The following is a 20,392-nucleotide window of genomic DNA, read 5'->3' on the forward strand; positions in this document are numbered from 1 at the left end:
ATACTTAGGAAGTCTTACCTAGTGTTCAAAAGTCACATAGTTACTGCCAGAAAGGCTAAGAGTGACATCAATTTTAAGTAAAATATAAACCTCAAATTTGAGGATAATACAACCAAAGGCAAGGTCCAGCTGTCTAATCGAGCAAAGATTATGAGTCAACCTATCGTACATGAGCAGACAGATTTTCAAGAGAGCTCAGTACCCACTTTTTTGGGCTGATTTTCAAGAACTCAGCTCCCATTTCAGAACCAAATTAAATAGCCAGACTTTTTAAAAAAAATTTAAAATAGAATTCAGTACATTGAACGAGAGTTGGGTGCTGACCACTTTTGAAAATGTGGCCCTTCTTTGATTTCATAAATGGGAGCTGAATTCTTCTGAAAACCTTGCTACAACTGTGTGCACTTAGCACTTGAAAATTTGGCCCTTGGATTCTCTAGACTTATTTAAAATATATGGTGTGAAGTAATAGGAAATCTGAGGTCTTAACCAAAGTAAAAAAGAAAATCTATTATGTATTCACTATGTTTTGAAACTGCCAGAGCTGTGCCCCCCAGAAAAGGAGGATCAACCTGAATGGACTGCCTTTGAAACAGCAGCCCCAGTAAGCCCAGTGCTAGGAGGAAATGCATTGTTAGCTTGCTCTACTGAGCATTTATTTGAATTGTCTACCAGAATGTGTTTTGCAACCCCAGAACTGGCTCCTAGGATTTCATCTAGCAAGACATGAATGGAAATATTACAGCATGATGCTCATTCGGAAACAAACTGCAAAACCAAATGATGACCATAAAAAAAAAGTTTTTTTTACAGAACTCCAGCTTTTTAAAGTTTATATTGACCACTAAACTATTGCAAATGTTATTCATCCATAATGTAGATATTGGACAGCACAAAGCCAAAGGCTGTAACTTGATGCTTCATCTTTCTAAAAAATTGTTTAGTCTGCTGTGCATTAATAACTGGAATTTGGCTTGTTCAGCTGTGGAGCAGCACTAAAGTTATATATTTACCCATGTTTTACTTTCATGAAATGATAACAAAGTCAGAGTAATAGGACTAGTACTGAAACTTGAGGGGCTGCCCATCACACAGGCTAAAATCGTCCTAGACCTGAGAAAATTTATTCAAAACTGAATCTGCATTTTCCGACAAAAAAAATGTCTTGTTGAAAAATTCCTGAACAGCTCATTTTTGCTGTCTTTTTTAATATATATATATATATATATATATATATATATATATATATATATATATTGGAGGGAGCCAATATATAAATAAAAGATTCAATATTAAAAGATTGCTCTTTTGTAAGGATTTTGTATATGTCGTATTGGGAGACAATGGAAAAGTCTAACTCCTGGCTAGCATTGAAAATACTACACCTGGCTTTGCTATAGGGCAATTGCAGCCTCAATTCTTTGAAGGGTATTGATGACAGGAACAACTTTGCCAAAAAAAAAGGGAAGACAAGACAAATGTCTAAAGGGAAGGCCTGTCTCCTCCTCTCATATATCATTTCATTTTTTCTTTATGAAATCCAAGTATAAAACATCTTTAACTTTAAGGAATTTAAATTTCCCCCGGGGTTGTGCTGTGTGAAGAAACGACTGCTTCTCAGTGTCTCCCAAAGAGTGGGAAAACTATCAGCCCTTCTGAAATGAGGATTGCAAAAAGGATTTTATAAAAACCCTCTTAACTTATAGGCAGGGTGACTTGCCCACAGAAATACCCAGATGATCTCTTGGTTGGGATAACACACACATATGCATATTGCTCTCTTTGTGTGCGCACATCCCTACACTCTCCCTTTTTCACCAATACCAGGACATTTTTTGACACACAAGAGCAAGTCCCTCAAGTATGATCACATGTCCATTGGGCTCATAAAACTCTGTACTTCCACATGTAAGGTGAGTAACCATGGGCCTTGTGCACACAGTTACTGGTCTGGATGCAAATCTAGTCCCCAGTAATCTGCCATGTATCTTCCCTCAGAGATCAGCCCAAGGAGACGAGTGGAGGAATCATGCTCCAAAGGCTCTTGAGTAGTAATAGAGCCACTCCACTCAGGCTACTCCTGATGGCTGGAGCAGAGTCTATGGCCCTAGTGTGTACCTTCTAAGTTGGCTGGAGAAAGGAGGTAAAGACCAGGGAATGTGTACGTTGGAAGTTCTTCTAGCCCTTCCTCTCACTCCAGCCTTCCCCAGTTGCCATACAGGCAGCTCTCACAAAGCTGAACTCTGCATTGCACTGGGAGTGTACACACACCAGTACAGTGCACTTCAAGCAGTTCCACTGCCAAAGGACACCACCACCTGCAAAAAGAGAATTTTAAAAAACGGTTTTTTGGTTGTTTTTTTTTTTGAGAAAATGCAAATTTGTTGAAACAAACTTTTCATAGGAAAGGGTCAGTTTCGACAAATTTTTCGACTCAAAAATTTTTGAAAAAAAGTCTTGAAATTGTCAATGAAAAATTCCAGTTTTCCAGTTTGCAAAGACTTTTTGTTTAGAAATTTAAGCTAATCTTAGTTTTAAAAATATAAAGTCAAAATCCAAACAAAACATTTTGAAATTATCAACACGCAATGTTTCAATTGACCTGCACTGAAATTTTTTCAGAATTTTTTTGGTTCACAAAAAAATGTTCAAGGTTTCAACTTTTCCTCACCCTTTAAGACAGGAAAGTTTTTCAAAATCTTGAAAACTTTTGTGGGATGAGAAAACAGTTTCCCACCTTGCTCTAATTCTATGGGCACAGCAAGCGGATATGCATTTTTGTATGTCCTACTTTTCAGTGTGTTGTGCATTTTTGCCTGTCCTGACTTGAAATTTTTACCCTAAATGTTATTTTCCAGGGCAGGGGAAGACAACATTTAATTTTGGCATTTGTCAACCTTGAATTGTTAAATACCAAAGGCATGATTTTAAAAAACAAAACAAAAACAAAAAACCATGTACACCCAAATGAAATGTTTGCAAGCAGTTGCTGACTATTTCTAATACAGATGGAGATGTACTGAAATATATAAGCTGAGTGGTATGAGAAAGAGAACAAATTACCTCTGACAAAGATCCTAGTTCATTTATATATGTCCCACAATGTATATGTATAATCACCATCTGCTTGGATTCTTATACTGCACCTATCAACATTGTAGCGGAGTGCTCACCATCTAGCTCATGCTCAAAGGCCCAGGTCAATGTTTGCTTTTTTTAATAGTCTTTTAATTTGGTTAAATATCTTGAAAATTATTAGTAACTCACCAGGAGCATCTTGGGATAAATGCATTATTTCATTCTACCTCTTACAAATACATTTTCACCTACTCATATGGTGCACACCTGTGGCATTTTGGCAAGGCACCTGGTTACAGCACTTAGTTCACCCACTGAGAATGAGGAAGTGATGCCCTAAAAATTATGATCAATATGAATTGGCTGGCCTAAAGCTAATCTCTTAAAATTGTTTGCCCCCTCCTTTTGATACATGCATCTTCCTGTAAGCGCAAAACCAAAGAAACATAATACTGATGACTAAAACAAGCATAACTGTAAGGAAAAACATATAGCAAGTCCTTGACCCATCTTTGCCATGTCTCCCCTAATACAGTCCAATGGACAAGCTCCAGACCACTTCATCACAGCAGTAGAAATGAGCATATGAGGACCTGTGAACACTTTTACTCCTCAGTGCAGCATGATGACAGAAGTACCTCTGCTAAATAATTTTTTATGGATTCACTGTGAAAAATCCAGTGGAGTAGACTAATAGATAAATAATTTACACTACAGAAAATATGTAAGGAGAATATGTGAAGAACTCTTTAGAGACTTGCCCCACCATTGTTTCCAAAGTCCTCTTCCACTACTAGGGATTTTTTCTGATTGTTTGTTTTTTGAAGTTTTCTTAAGCGCACACATAACTCAGAGTTACAGTTTAAAATGGGGATTCCAGAATTTTATCCACACAAAAAAAAAAAAAATCTGAGACTGTTGCATATCCATTCAATTGTCACATTGAGGTACCTACAATGAACATATCTGGATGGAATTTATGCAGGCAACAGATGTGCTTCTGTTTTTAGCACAACTGAGTACAACTTACTCAGAAGGAGCCCACTTTAGAAAATCTGTCTCCATGAGTAGTTAATATGTCAAATAAAGTGTATAAACCCTAACTGGGCATCATCATTTAGCACATTTTATTTTTATATTTATATTTTTGAATCTTAAAATGGTAAAAAAACAAAGTTTTTAAAGGTTCTATGGATATACTCTTAGGAATATGCTTAATGTCTTCAAAATATACCCTATAAAAATGATAAAGGGGGAAGCAAAAGGGAAGGAAGCAGAAACTACAATCAACATGCAATGCTAGCAAGCCACCAGTGTACGTATGGTCATGAACATACACACCCCTGTGTGAAAACTTCAGAACCAGCTCAAGACTACGGGAATGTGAGGATAATCCTGTACCTAGTAATGTTTTTATCCCAAGGGGCACTTTAGCTATTGTCACTGTTTTAGCTTTTTTCAACTGGCTGATTTATAGCTATTGAAGTACGTCAGTGTCTTTAAAAGGTGACTATTATAAGTGGCATAAAACAGGTGCTGAGGTGAGCTTGTCATAAATTAAAATAGTGACTCCTGGAGGAACTTCACAGATGTACTTCAGTAACCTTTTTGTTGCAGACTTCTGTAAAGCCACTCTTAAGTGTGTATATTTCACTAGAATGTTTATAAATGGAGGCAGCACTGGAGCAGCCTTTTAGCCCATTGACCTGATATATAATATAGGCAAAACCAATGTGGCTAAGGTTCAACAAGCTCTCTCTCACACTCCCTCTCTCTTATACCAATCCTCAAACAAGTCAAACAAATACCAGTTACCACCTTGTCCAGAGGTGTACCACATATTTTGTTCCATCTCTACTTGTTATTTGATTGGAATACTTTTGAAATTAACCTCTTGGGGGTATTTTGGCAATAGCCTTCCAGCAGGAGTCACAATATCAACATCAAAATAAGTACCTCGCTTGTCTCTTACGTTCCATGTCTTCTTACCTGATAATATGTTATCTGTTTTTATTGAAGGAAACTTCAAAGTCATTTCGTGTTTGTGCCTGTGAATCATCAGATGATCCTCTGTTGGAAAACGCTGTCAGGCAAACACAGAGAGAGGAAGAAAGAAGTATTTAGTTCTCTAATAAATTTTTGGCAATGGACAGGATTTAAAAAAAAAATTCATCCAGCCATCCAAATGACAAAGGAACAGCCAAAAACAATTCTAAAATGCAAGTAAGCATAAGTAAGAACTATCTTTGTACTCTATGTGTGAGAGCAAATTTGCTGTAGTGATCTCTTGGACAACACCCAAGTAAAAGGGTTAAAATGCAGATGACCTATCTAGACTAGATAGGTCATATACCCAAAATACACCCCAGTAGCAAAATTCAGATTGGTTACCCATGCTACCAGCTTATCCATGCTTAAGAAAATAAAAAAAGATAATCAAAACAGCCAGCCTTCCCCTACCCAAAGGTGCCCAGGTATCGTGCATTTTTGTTTCCATAAAATTCATGTCTGCAACAGATCAACTTGGTTCTAATCAGACCTGATTTATTCCAGCCACTATACAGTGGTACTTGATTTCTACTGGGTATTTATAACCAGGAAGATATATTAAACTAATTTCCTTTTCTTTGCCCAGAGGACAAGAGGGAAGGACTATGTGTTGTAAGAAACCTTACACAATATACCAATGGGTATATTTACACTTATAATCCTGATAACAGAATTATAAATGTCAACTGTTTCTTTAAATAATAATAATAAAACAAAAAAAACTTGAGCAAACATTTAATAATTATAAAAAAAAATCTGGGTACATTGTGGTCTAAATGGTGCCTGCTAAAAAACTTATAAAAGTGAAAGAGCAAGCGGACATGACCTTACTAGGCAGAGAGCAGAAAATTGGGGCAGCCTGTGGATTAAATAATCCAAGGTCAACATGTAAGTGAAAGAATCTGGAAAAACATTTTTGCACATATTGGACAAATTTAATATTTTTGCTACTAGTTATGGTAATTCTTTGCTTTAACAGGGCTAGTCAAAGAGTAGCAAAGGTGGCTAAGATATGTCTGGATAGCTTTGTAAAGAGCAGCATTTAAAGCAGCAGGTCCCTAGAAGACAGACAGAAATTGGCAGTAGTAAAATGGAGATGATTCAGTGCCAACCCAGACTAAGTACCTCTGCTCGTGGCTATGGTATGTTATAAACAGATATCAAGATATCAAAAGGCACAAACACTGTCCAAGAAAGGGGAAGGGGGTTAAGTCCTTTTCCTCACTGTGAAATCCTGGTTCAGTGTTTACTCATCTGGAAGAAGTAAAAGCACTAAAAATTTACATTGAGAACAAATGGAATGTGGGAAAGACTCTCCACGCTAATGTTGTGAGCAGAAACACATTGTTGAAATGAATTCTCCACCATGGAATGCTATGCTTCCGTCTTCAGTGTGCAAATCAGCATGGCCTAAAGAAGGCCTGGTGAGGTTGGGGGAAGAAGCCATTGCTTTAATCCAGACTTGCGTCTTTTCTGTGAGAACAATGGTAACTCATTCTTCGAATTGATGAACTGGTTGATGGAGAAGGAAGCCCCTAAACCTCTTCACTAGTTTGCAATACTATGGTATGCAACTGATATTTTATACTAAACAGAAGATGCACTATAATTTAAAGGTGAACATAAAAGATTTTTTTCATTAAATAAACAATAAATAGACTATTTGATTTCCTTCTTCTTTCACTGTCCAGTGGCGGTGGAAGCCAAATTGACCATTGCCATAAGTGGGCTCAATTCCATTGATTTCAATGAAAGGTCAGTCAGCTAATGCTTCCTGTGAACTTGGCCCAGACACTTAAAAAGATTAAATTAAATTTTACTAAAGAGCTTGGAGATATTTTAAAACTAATCTCTTGGAGGTAGGGCTTCTAGTGAAGGCTCAGCTGCGTACACACAGACTTAGAACTACAAATGCACACACTCCTCATTTAGGGACTGATCCACAAATCAACAGAAGTCATTAATAAGACCCTTATTAACTTAAATGGTGGAGTAAGTTACATGCCAACACATGAATTCAAGATTTCCACATTTCTACTGCAGCTGTGGATAAAATTACCAGCATCTAAAACTCTAATAATAACATACTCTGCATTTCTATAGCTCGCATCAGAAGAGCTCAAAGGGTTTTACAAACATTAAGGACTGAAGACTCAACACCCTCAGCAAAGTAGGGCAGTATTATCCTCCTTTACAGACAGGGAAACTGAGGTAGGGGAAGTAAAATGACTTACCCAAGGTCACACAGCAGGTCTATGATAGCACCTGAAAGGAAGCCCATATCTTATTACTCCTAGCTGTGTACTCTAGTCACTAGACTAACCTAGTATGGGAAATGCAAGGGATGGAAGTTCCTAAATTGCTTTAAGGATTAATGATGTTGTTATCAATTACCAATTGTGTTGAAGAAACACTGAATTCTAAACTCAGTTCTTAGTGGGTAAAATGCCTGTCAATTCACTTATAATGAGGAAAAGATCAAACATGTAATGTTACGAGCCAGATTATGTCCTCAGATGCATACGTAGGGCTGCCATTCAAGTCAGCTGGAATCGCATGTGTACAACATGGGTCAGAATTTGGCTATGAATTGCATTTTAAATGAAGCATATTTAATATGAAGATGTCCTATAAGATAATAAGCATTAGCCATGGAAATGGCAATAAATACACACACAAATAAAACTTACTGGTTTATACAAATGTGTAAGAAGCAAGGGCAAATATTACAAGAGCTATAACCATACTAAGCCAGTACGTTCCCTTCCTGTGCTGTTAACCACTTGAACAATTAAAGGAGTGTGCAGTGTTGCTTAAAATATTTTGGGGGGCAAGAAAGGCTTGAAAAAACATTTAGCGACACACACGTGAATAGCTGTTTCTTTGCTTTCATTATTCTCTAATAATATCTTTGTGGAAAAAGAGAAGGTTTTGGAAAACATCATTATTAGGCGTGTGTTAATATATCAGGAGGCATTATACAAGTCAGAGCTAGCGCTGAGGACTCCGTTAATATTGCCGCTGACTCCACTCACCTGTGAGCAGCCTGGGGCACTGCAGACAAAAGGCCTCTCCTGCTCCAAGTTCATCTTTGATTCCTCATAAATCTACATGTTAAAAGGTGAGGGGGAAAAAAGGGAACCCATAAATATATGCACCCTAAACTTCAGGAAACATGCAAAATAGAAGCATTTTTAAAGTTAAAAAAATTAATTTCAAAACTCCCTAAATTGACAAGAAAAAATTCATCATAATTTCAGGGTCCTAACTTACTAATGTTCATCAGGCTCCCTACCGTCTAAGTTCTTATTGCTCTTTCCTAGGCATATATTTACTCTGAAGGAAGAAAAAAGCCATTAGGCTGTTACAACAGAAATCCTGCCTAGGGAAAAAAACACATGTTCAGTATTATTATTAGATAAGACCATGTCTGCTCAGAAAGATCCTGAAATGAAGGGTTTTTACTTTTCCTCCTTCAGTTCCTGACTGAACAACATTTAAACCAGACTAACTGAAATTCTTGTAACTGAAGAGGCTACATTGTGAGTAGAGAATTGTTTTAGGTAACATATTTACCACATAGTATTATATATGCAGTCCTGCCAGATCCTAAGGATCATCAGACTTGAAATCTAGCAGAGAGCAGAACTGTAATGTCCCCAAAAGCCAATGCAGTCCAGTATTTTAACTGTGGACCAGAACTTGGGAGAGAGCTGTTGGGTTAGAGAATGAGAAAAGAACAATAAAAAAAAGTGAGGAAATAAACATTTGCCTCTCCATATAGTATGCAACTCTCAGCGTGCAATATTACAGCTGAATTTGGGTCAGTACTCAAGCAGTGCTTCTGACTGATTGGGACTAAATTATTTTATAAAGACTTTTTTTCTCTAAGTGGCCAATCAACACACTCATTTGAACCTACTATTTCTACGAGTAATATCTAGGATTGTAATAAATTAACTACATTAGACAACAAAACACTTTTTTCAGTTTGCTTGCACTGGACAGCATTTTGAGTGTATTCAGGTTCACTCTATCCCTGCTTAGCCAGTAATTTTCTGTTTGTGTGAGTCTTTCACCCAACCAAAGCGGGGAGAAAGACATTTTAATAAGTAGGAAAACTTGATTATAAAAGTCCCCAAAACTGGCAGATGGCCTCCTGGACAGGTGTTGAACCATAAACTACTTGAACCCATTTTTAAGAAAAAACAGAGCAGACTTCAAGTTGATTGTGTCCTTTACCATTATGATAGCATAAACAGGAATCTATAATGATACAACAAAATTGTACAGATGCTAATTTTCCAAGCAGCATTATTTCCTTAGAAGTTCTGAGAGTATCCTGCAAAACTGTAAATATCCTGTAAACAGTTTGCATTCTTACCTTGAATATCAGCCCTAACCTGTACCTATAAGCACTTATTCCCCATTATCATATTTACTACAGCAGTGAAAATTCCAGATGATTGGATTTCTAACATATCCCATCTTTTTCTTTTTTAAAATGAATTTTGTGCTGCTAAAAAGGTGCTGGTTTGATTGCCAGGGAGACATACTTCCTGTTTACCAGGTGAGGTATCACATACCAGACAGCAGCATGAGCTTCCCCATGATCTCCTGTCTGTGTGCTTTAACCCTAACCCAGACAGACAATTTCTATGGGTGAGGAGTCAGTTGCCATTTCCATTAAGCCCTTGACTTCTCTGCCAAGGCTGCCAATAAAGGTGACAATCAGTGCCATTTGCTTTTTGTGAGGGGGACAACTGTGCCCTAAAACTGGGCTGAGATCAGCAACTTATTTCACTGAATGGACAGCAAAAGTTAATACATTTTAGATCAGAGTTAGGACACATCTACACACAAACTGGAACTAAATAAATAACAGAAATAACTAAACTGGGTTGTAATTCACACTCTTAGTTATTTTGATATAAATCTGTGTGTGGACATTCCTATTTCAGATTATGAATGCCCTATTTTGATTTAACTAAAATCAATTTTAAATTAAATTGAAATAAGAAATAGTGACCATATACAGATTTGTACTGACATAACTGAAGTTGCCAGGTGTGAACTACAACCAATTTTAGTTATGTCAGTTCCAGTTTGTGAGTAGACAGGCCCTTTAGATTTGATCCAATAACCAAGAGATGGAAGGAGTGAGAGGATTTTTGTACTGTCCCATCTTAAAGCAATGAAGCAATAGAGAAAACTGGCTGATAAAAAAAATTGCTCTGGTAAATTCATTTTAAAACTCCACCTTTCTTTGACCCTGGAATGTTGCCTTTTTTCTAAAGTGCTTTTAAATAGAACTCGAGAAAGACTTTTTCACAGTGAAAAACTATGTGTGGATAAAGAAAGACTTTATCTGATATCTCAATTACTTCTGCAACTGAAGCAATACCAAACACTCCAGCTACCCCTTTCCCCCATCCTCAGGGTAAACAGACAACTAACTGCACTTTCAATGGGATAAAAATGGATGATGCTTAGTGAAAAGGAAACAGAGTGAAATAATTTTGATCCCAAGTGTACAAGTGAGTTTAAAAATCCTACCGCCCATTCTTATTGCATTTCCTTCTCTAATTGAATGCTATTTTTGTAAGGTATAAGGCCATTTTTTTCAAAGCTGGATGCCAAAACTTAAATACCTAAATCCATAATTAGTCACTTAGATGATTATTAAACAATTGTAAATATTATTTAGATATCTAAATATGGATATAGGCACCTAAATATAGACAGGTATCCCACAGGAAAATTTGCTCTTTGTCTTTTTTCGCCACACCTCTCAAAAATGTCAGATTCATTGTCTAATTATTTATGATAAATGTATAAATAATTGCAAGTCTCCTATGCAAAACACACTTCACAGAGAATTTTATGATTACTACAAAACAAATAAAATTATAAAGTATATGCTCATTAATCAGTTGCACACGTATTTTTACAATTATCCATAATTCAGTAAGGAAAAAAAATACATGCCCAGTAGAATATTATATGAAGTGTAGTTGTAGCTGTGTTGGTCCTGGGATATTAGAGAGACAAGGTGGGTGAGGTAATATCTTTTATTGGACCAACTTCCGTGGGTGAGAGAGACAAATCCAATAAAAGATATTACCTCACCTACCTTGTCTCTGTAGAATATTGTCCAGCATACCTTGCCCTGAAAAAATGTGCTATGAAGTACCACAAACTTCTAGAGTCAAATTACACTATGCAGAGTAGTTATCTGCATGTGTGATAATATTAAAACTGAAGAACACCACCATCTCTCAATAGCAGTATTTTTTTCCAGTTGTTCTTTGGACAACTTATATGAAGTCCTTGTCAAGATGTGGGTGTAGGTCGCACATGCCCCAGTTCAGAATAGTGACAGCTGCATATACCTATAGTATATGGTTCATAGTGTAAGGTTCATGCATGTGCATCACAACATAATGTAATTCAATTGTTTTACAAATGTGTGCAGGTGCACCAGCATGCATGAGAAAATAACCCACCAAGGGCTGCTGCATCTAATAAAAATCATATTAACACCTCCATCTAAATTAACCTTTAATGCCTTTAAAACTCAAATTACATTTACAGTGGATTTTCTATAGAATTTCAAGTGACAACCACACCACCACCAAATTAATTCATACAATGAACATCAAATGAATCCAGAACGATTGGTTAAAAAGTTACTTAGGTCTGAATTCTGGTTCTGTTGTTATCAATTCCTCAGTATATGGCAGCTACAGCAAACAGGAATTATTAATATAAGTAAGCACTTAAAGTGATATTGATATGTCAGGATCAGTTCTGATATCATTAACATGGGTTTGAATGCATTATGTATCTGAAAAGGGGGTTGGATTTTAATAGCGATGTTAACAACATCTGTCAGCATTTATTACCCTATTGTGACTATGTAAAGAGTCTTATTGGCAGGATACATATGTGAGGAAATCTGCTATATTGTTGTAGCCTGCCATTCCCTGGAAATATCATTCTGCCTAGGAGAAGCTGAGGTAGTCAAATGAAAAGATTGAAGGACAGAAGCATGCAAGGGCTTCAGCTGCCAATGCTATACATAGGAGAAACAAAGTTGTGTGTCAAAAAGGCGGTTTGCTTTGTTTTTCAAGTTTTACATTATGCACTAGCAAACATGTTTTAGAATAATGAATAAAACTGAAGCACATAGAACAAACAAAAGAAAAGAAACCACCCTCAAAATAAAGCAAAACTTCAACTCCTCTCAGCAGCATCCTCTTCTAAGTTGGACTAAAAGTCTTCTCAACAAGGCTGCACAGAGCTTTAGCATCATCACTTCTACAATTAGAAAAACACTTCAAGAAATTCACAACAGGAAAGTTTACTCTCTTTTCTCTCTCACTTTAAAAATAAATAAATGAATAAATAAATAAATCAGCAGTATTCTTATTGCTTTAACTGCTAAAAGCATCAAGCAGGCTTGTTTCCTGTTTCAGTGTTATTCTTGAAGTGGGCTACAGTCAGAATCTGATTTTCATTGGGCCATTATTATTTGCAGCTGTGTGACCTTTTTAACCATTTTAAAAGTGACTTTTCAGCCTTCAACCGCAGACTGACTGAACATTGCAACGTTTTCAACCCTGTGATTAACAATGAAAAAGGATAGATCATGTGCTGCACTGAGGATAGGTCAAGGCCCAAAATCTACAGACACTTACTCAGGCGAATAATTATACTCATGGAAACAGTCCCTATAACTGATTTTATGCTGGTGCAGGTGAAGAAGGATAGGGTGGATACAGACTGCTGTTCCCAGCATAGGACCCAATCCTGAAAGTATTTATGAGTGTAGTGCTTACTACTCTAACAGATGGATGGCAATGGGATTTCACAATGACAGCACAAGGGTGCCATGGAGATCTGTGGCAGTACTCAGGATAGTAAGCACTAAATTTGGTACTAATTGTTCTCAGTGTCATGCCCACAATGTAGAGTACTAGAGGAGGCTGGGGGTTATGCAATATGGAATTAGATTAAACCTTGAAAAGAAAAAGAAGAAAACCCACACCAGTACAAAAAGGCAATCTCCAGGCAATCTAGAATTTTAAAGTGGACAGAACAGCCCCAGCTGGCAATACTAGTGACCAATCCTCATAGTGCTATTACAAATTGTTATTTTTGGAAATATAGTGCGCACAGGGTTAATGACCAACTTTGTTACCAATTTCTCCCTGCCTGAATAAACCCAACCGCCAATTTTCAGGATCGCTGCAATGAAATGGAGTATGGTGTTTTTCCTTCTCACAGACTGTTCAGCCCAAGTGCTTGATTTCTAACACTAGCATCATGCTTTCCTCATACACGACTTATTATTACAGCACTGGCCACATGGGCTGCTGCAGTGAAGGGTCTGTCAGCATTTCCAGTAGAAACCCCCCGTTTTCAGGATTAAAGCATTCCCAAACAGTTCTGGATGCTGGAAAGTAATCTATATCTGGAGTCCCCAGGTAGATCTTGATGTGATAGAGTACAAGGGCTCAAATCCTCAATAGTACTTTCATGGTTTTTCTGTGATTATATTTATATGACATTTGTATATGGGGGGAAAAAAACACTCCCACTCCAGTAGAATGCATCTTCTGTGTGGCAGGAAAGGTGTGCAAATAGCACTCAGCCACTGACACCTGTGAAGTGTTTGGCCAATTGAATACTTCAGTGTGAATTCCAAATGAAGTGCGCAAGGATTCCCATTTCTGTGACTACAAAAGGCTTCTAAATGCTTCAGATTTAGTGCAGTCAGTTCATTTGCTGTCATCCTGGACAAAATATAATGCAGGGCATACAGCACTTTACAGCAGTCCTGCATTTTTGCCCTGTCTGTTCCAGGTCCACCTGTCTGTCCCATGTCAACTGGGATAGAAGAGAAACAGAATTTTTGCTGCTACCTATGCTTTTGGCTACTAGGGGCCACTGTTCCTGCTACTTATGAAAAAAAGCAGATGTCTCACTCTCTCTAGCATTTCTTCAAGTTTTACTCCATGCTGTGGCTTTAGAGGATGAAGAAGAGAATTGGAGAAACCCAAACAGGGAAGGGGACAAAGGCAGGGGAACTCCAAAGAGGAGTGGGGAGGAAGAGTGTAACACCCCCCCACCCCGAAGAAAAAGGAAAAACATGCTATAGGAAGCAGCAGATCTACTGGCTGCCTCCAGTCACAGCAAACAGAGATAGCATGCCACTATGTTTCATCCCACCCAGGAAAATAATATTAGGCAGGGGGGAAACTAGGCCATGTTTAGATGAGCGGTGATTGAGTATGGGAGGGTTTCAGGCACTGTTCCCTCTAAGCTGTGTGCATCTGCACACAGACCCTAAACCCCGCACACATGGCGAAGCACCGTGCACACAAAAATTTGCACAGAAGAATTTTTTTGCACACATGGCCTGTCAAAAATTAGAGGGAACATTGGTCTCAGGGGCTGGTGGCAGCCTTCAAAAGTTCATAGATACTTAGATTCTTCATCAAACGTCCCCCTAAATAATTCCTAGGTCATCTCTATTAGGAAAACCTCCAATATTGATTTTAAAATTGTCAGTGATGGAGAATCCACCACCATCCTTGGTAAACTGTTCCAATGCTTAACTACTCTCACTGTTAAAAATGTACACCTTATTTCCAGTCTGGATTTCTCTAGCTTCAGTTTTCAGCCATTAGATTGTGTTACACCTTTCTCTGCTAGACTGAAGAGTCCATTATTAAATATTTGTTCCCCATGTAGATATTTATAGACTAATCACGTCACCTCTTAACCTTCTCTTTATTAAACTAAATAGATTGAGCTCCTTGAGCCTCTCTCTATCAGGCATGTTTTCTAAACCATTAATCATTCTTGTTGCTCTTCTTTGAACCCTCTCCAATTTATCAACATCCGTCTTGAATTGTGGGCACCAGAACTAGACACAGCATTCCAGCAGCAGTCACACCAGTGCCAAATACAGACATAAGTTCAGGGTACTTATCTAGACTTTTGGTTTTCTCCCACCACTGTGTCTTTTTGCTCGCTGAGTTTTTGGAATATTTCAGAACCATGACAAAATATGGCATCTATGTAACCCAGATACAGGAGCTCAGGGCCTGTAAGAAGCATGGATGTTTTGATTATCCAACCACCAATATGAAGCCATTTCAAGTGAGGACACACAATAAGCAATAACCTGTTATTTTAGATATATACAGAAGAAGGATGTATTATTATATAGACATGACCATTTACTTGTTAACTAATAGGAGATAGATCACAAAGGAAGTAGGAAAATTGGAGGTTAAAGGTTGAGGAAGAAGTAATGGGGCACTGATAAACTGTTCATGAAAGTTGCCTCAGCACAAAACTATTCTAAAACTCAAACTGAATCTTTATAAGGAAAGAGACATTACTCCGACGCTGGAAGCAATCCTTCTGGGAGTGAGGTAATCGTTTTACACACACACACACACAGAGATTGGCTAAATGGATTGACTGCCTCTCTTGGAAGTACTCCAGGCCTTTCTTCTGGGAGTGACATCACTAGAAGTGGCAGCCTCAGTACCCAGTATGTCCACAGTAAAGCAGAGTGTTTTTTGGATATCTGAGGGCAGTCATACAAAGTCAGAATCTCATACGCAACTCATACGACTGTCATCCTCTGCCTCTCAAATTGTTCTATATAGTTTTTAAAAAATTGTACTGTACAACCAACCAATGACAACAATCTTCTTCTAAGAAACAACCATCACCAGCTGACATCTTAAAAAGAAATATGTTTCATTTTGTTCTTTCACTAAGCAAGCCTTAACCTTGGGACATAATTACTTGGGGCACAAGCCGATAGACAAGTTACAACTTCTATTAGTTGAAATCAATATTTACCAGAAAACTCCTGTAGGAATTAAGGGGGAAATATATGAGCAGATTTCTGTCTGTTCAAACTTTTTTTTTCTTTGTCTGCTGTCATTGGTCTGAGACTCCCCTATACTGAGTATTGGGTTTTGATTCATTCTGATCAGTATCACCCAGTAAGGAGCAATGCTTGAGGTACTCTCAAGAGGATTGCAACTGACAGCAGCACAAAAACAGATTGCTGAAAAGAGGGAAAGGGTTAAGGTCTGAGATTATTCATTAAAAGACCCAGCAGATTTATACCCTATGGGACAAAATCCATCCCAATGTATACATCAAGCACCCAACCTCAATGAAGTTAATGGGATTGTGTGAGGTGTAGTCCCATCTCTCCCACAAGTACAGGCAAGGCTTCCAGAACGGAAGAAGCTGCTACACTTCACATCAGTGGCTCTTTCATGCATATGCTGATGCCAAGAGAGTTATCGTGGGTGTATTAAAGAAAAACACGAAAGGCTTCAGATCATCTTCATAAGTCAACAGGACAACTTGCCTATTGCTATGAAGCAAAAACATCAACTTCAAGGAGGAACTTGAGTGTTGCACTCTGAAGAAGAGATCAACAGGAAATTTGCAAAGGTCAGGAAAGGCAACTGTGGGGTGAGATGAAGACGATGGAGCAGAGGGTGTCAGTGATGAACTCCCTATAACATCTGGCAAATAAACTAATCTTCTGGGATTTTCCAGTGTTGGCACAGAGCGTATTGTCCATTCCTTCAAAGACTGACCTCATATTTCTGTCCTTGGGTTCACTGTATGTGAAGCTCTTGTGCTACAAGTCACTTTTTTTGTTTTCCAGAGCAACTTTTATTATTAAACACCAAACAACTGCCTATTGTTGTTGTTTGCATACAGTTACTTAAGAGTTTTCCCTCCAATAATAATATTGACTAAAGGCTTTTGAAGGTTTTTTTTTTTTTAAGTGCACTGTGACTGCAGTATACTAATTGTTTGGTTTATGATACACAAATAGATAAAAGAATTCACTTACCTTGCATGCAAATAAATAATTGTATTTCCAATGGGAAGAGAAAAAAGCATGAAAGACATCCTGGGGGAAACAACAACATGAGCCTGTTTAGCTGACTTTCATGCCAGCAACAGTTTATTGTGAACTTTGAAAACATTGCCAGCCAAAATTCTCCTTTTGGTTTATTATGAAATACTCCTAAACAAAAATTCTGCCATCAGACAGTAACATATTATATTCACAATACTGTATACCTAAACACCTACAAACATAGACCAACCTCTACCATGTTTTTTTTCTTTCATAGCTGAAAGCTTAAAGGCAAATAAATGCTTTTATTGTGCAGGAAAAGGGGACCATTAATAACTCATTCACCAGCCTTTAACCATTCATTTTTCTATGTCACTGGGCCAAAAGGAACTTCAGTTTTATAGTTTTTAAAAGAACTTAGAGAAACCCACACCATCTAAAATGACCAAAGATATTATAAGACCTAATCTAAAGTCCACTAAAGGCAATTGAAAGGTTCCCATTAACTTCAATGAGCTTTGAATCAGCCTCTTAGGGTATATCTACACTGCAATTAGACACCTGTGACTGACCCATGCCAGCTGACTTGGGCTAAGGGGCTCTGGTTAAGGGGCCCTGGCTAAGAGGCCGTTTAATTGCAATGTAGATGTTCTGGCTCAGGCTGCAGCCCAAGCTCTTGGACCCTCCCAAGTCTCAGAGCCTGGGCTCCGGTCCGAGCCCGGGCTCCGGTCCGAGCCCAAATGTTTACACCGCAATTAAACAGCCCCTTAGCCTGAGCCCTGCAAGCCTGAGTCAGCTGGTACAGGCCAACCATGGGTACAGGTCTAGCTGCAGTGTTGACATACCCTCAGTGTGTAAGTTTAATGATATTAGCATAGGGTCCAATTCCTTGAGGTGCTGAATGTCTTCTGAGAGCACTGATAATCCTCAACTCCCATCAGGCAATATTCAGCACCACAGAGCATTACATTAAAAACTAAAAATGTTCCTTCCAACCCTGGTAATCAGGGGCAGATCTAGCCTTGATATATACACATACTAGATATATAAAACTAGTATAAAACTAGATATATAAAACATTGACACACATTACATATATTAAGATGCTGTTAATGTAACTTACTAATAACAGCATAGTAGCCTCTGTCAAGTGAGCTTTATTCCCTTTAAGTTCATGCACACGTGTGTAGAAATGCAGAGCAGAGCAATTATCCATTCCAAATGGTCTCATTCAAATAAAACCTTTAGTTTCAGAACCATCCTAGCAGCCTCCTAAACAACTAATTTAACTGTTCAAAGTGAAAATCAGTTGAAAGTTTTCTACTGAGAACAGAAGACCAGGCTGGACTCTAAAAAGAGGCTCACGTAGTGTGGGTAAGGATCTGTTTGAACGATATAGCAACCTGAAAATACAGAGACACTCATGGAAGTTACAAAACATTAAAATCATTGGATATTTTGTCTCAAAAGCCCTCTGGCACTTACACATCACAGTAAGCCATCTCTCCTCCAGACTGCAGAGATCCCAGACTGTCCCTATGGCTAAAAGTCTCTATGGGCCAAATTTGTTATTGATCTTGATGGGCTGTGCAGGTCCATGACCTCAGTGATCTTTGGATCAGGCACTCCTGGCCTAACTCAACTGAAGTCAATGAAGTTACAACAGAAGTTGGTGGCAGGGCCAATTTAGGTGTCATTGCTAAATCGTGCCCTTCTACAGACACAGCCCTTCTCTAGATCTATTAATAAACTAACTGAAATAGAACTGCATATCCTCCCGCTCCTGTGGTACATCACATGTGGACATTTCTCCACTGCAAAGCATTGCCATTTGGAATTACCTTTAGCATACTACACCTGTTTAAAAAGATTTGCTATCCAGTTTATATATTGGCCTTCTGCACCCAGAGCACAATGTTACTGTGACTAAGCAGATCCATAGGCCATTACTCTCCCTTCCCTTCTCCCCTCCTCAAATTAAAAAAGGGGGGACAGAGGAAAGGGGCACAAAAGCAGCAGCAGCTCCACTTTAGCAACCTGGGAGAAGTCAGGAGGGATCCTGTCATTCTACTCTTGTGTAATAACCACTCCACCAAACCCAGCTACTCAGACTATGGTTACTGTGGTTGGAAGAAAATCTGCCCCCAAGAATCAGGCATTTACATGGCACTTGCCAGCAGCTGAACACAATGCACATGCAGGAGCAGACCTGGAAGATGCTCCCCCAGTCACATCGACAACACCCAGATCCACTCGGCAGGCCCAGGAAGATGTGAAAAGAGATCTTTACTGGTGCTGCAGCATTTCCCTCTGTGTGTATGCACGAAGGGGCATTTTTCTTCCCTCCCTCTCTCCCCTGATCACCCCTAAAGATTGCAAATATGCCTCAGTTACAAAATTGCTCAGAAATCCTTCTCAGAAAAGACTGCTACATTACCAAATGGATTTTTAACAGCAGCCACTGTGGCTAAAGGAATATTGCCTCCATTAAGAAGGCAGTTCATCACAATGAAACTACTTCCCAGCTAGTGAGTAGCCACAAATTTCTGGCACACCCAAGCCATTACTATGAGAAAGAGTATTAAAAACAACACATAAAGAAAAAAAACACATCGCTTTCCAGAAGAGAAGGAAACAAACTGGGGACAATCCTCCATAGACTGCACATTCACAGTCTGCGAAAAGCCAACAGCTTTTACACTCTGCAAGTGTAAAGCGAAGAAATTCAAACCTCTCTAAAAACCAGATTTGTAACTTGTACTTATGTGATTGCACAGCTTTCAAGCCTCAGCCATCAGAACTGTAGAAAGAATTCTTGGTCGAGATTATGAAGAGTTACTAGTGATTTTGAGTGCCTCACTTTTTAGGAGCCCAAACCGAAATACCTTAAAGGAGCCTCATTTTCAGAAAGTACTGAGCACCTTGCTCCAAACAGATCAGACCTCTTTGCAGAGTCTTTATTTAAAAAACTAATCAGCAAAGTTCAGTTTTGTTCACTCTCCTCTCAACTGGGGAAAAAGACTGAAGGGACTATGGTCAAAAATTCCAAGGGAATTCATCTTGAGTCAGAGACCAGGAAGGGATAAAGGTGAATGTTTGCTGAAGTCATAATATCTATAACAGGGGGGTATAATGGAAAAACATTTTGTATCTGTAGCAGTTACTACCAAGCTTAGTTAGTCTCTCTGTTTAGCACATGTGCAGCAGAGATTCTGGAGAATAAAGCTTGATCATTTTAGGTACTGAGTACCTCCTGAGGTGCAACAAGCACCACCAACTCCCAGAAAAATCACTGATTAGGATCCTCCACATCTTGCTGGACTGGGCCCTATATCTACCAGGAAAGAA

General features: G+C 38.4%; 1 protein-coding gene across 1 annotated transcript in view; it reads right to left on the reverse strand.

The window, feature by feature from the left end:
* Positions 1-8,228, reverse strand: part of CREB5 (cAMP responsive element binding protein 5) — a 292,910-nt gene extending 284,682 nt beyond the window's left edge. Inside the window, exons 1-2 of the mRNA XM_077809320.1 lie at positions 8,163-8,228; positions 5,068-5,161 (exon numbers count right to left, since the gene is read on the reverse strand). Coding sequence (XP_077665446.1) covers positions 5,068-5,161; positions 8,163-8,216 — 148 coding nt within the window. The 5' untranslated portion in view covers positions 8,217-8,228. The remainder of the gene's footprint in view (positions 1-5,067; positions 5,162-8,162) is intronic.
* Between the last annotated feature and the right edge of the window lie 12,164 nt (positions 8,229-20,392).

Source organism: Eretmochelys imbricata, chromosome 2, assembly GCF_965152235.1.
Source record: "Eretmochelys imbricata isolate rEreImb1 chromosome 2, rEreImb1.hap1, whole genome shotgun sequence".
Classification (NCBI taxonomy): Eukaryota; Metazoa; Chordata; order Testudines; family Cheloniidae; genus Eretmochelys; species Eretmochelys imbricata.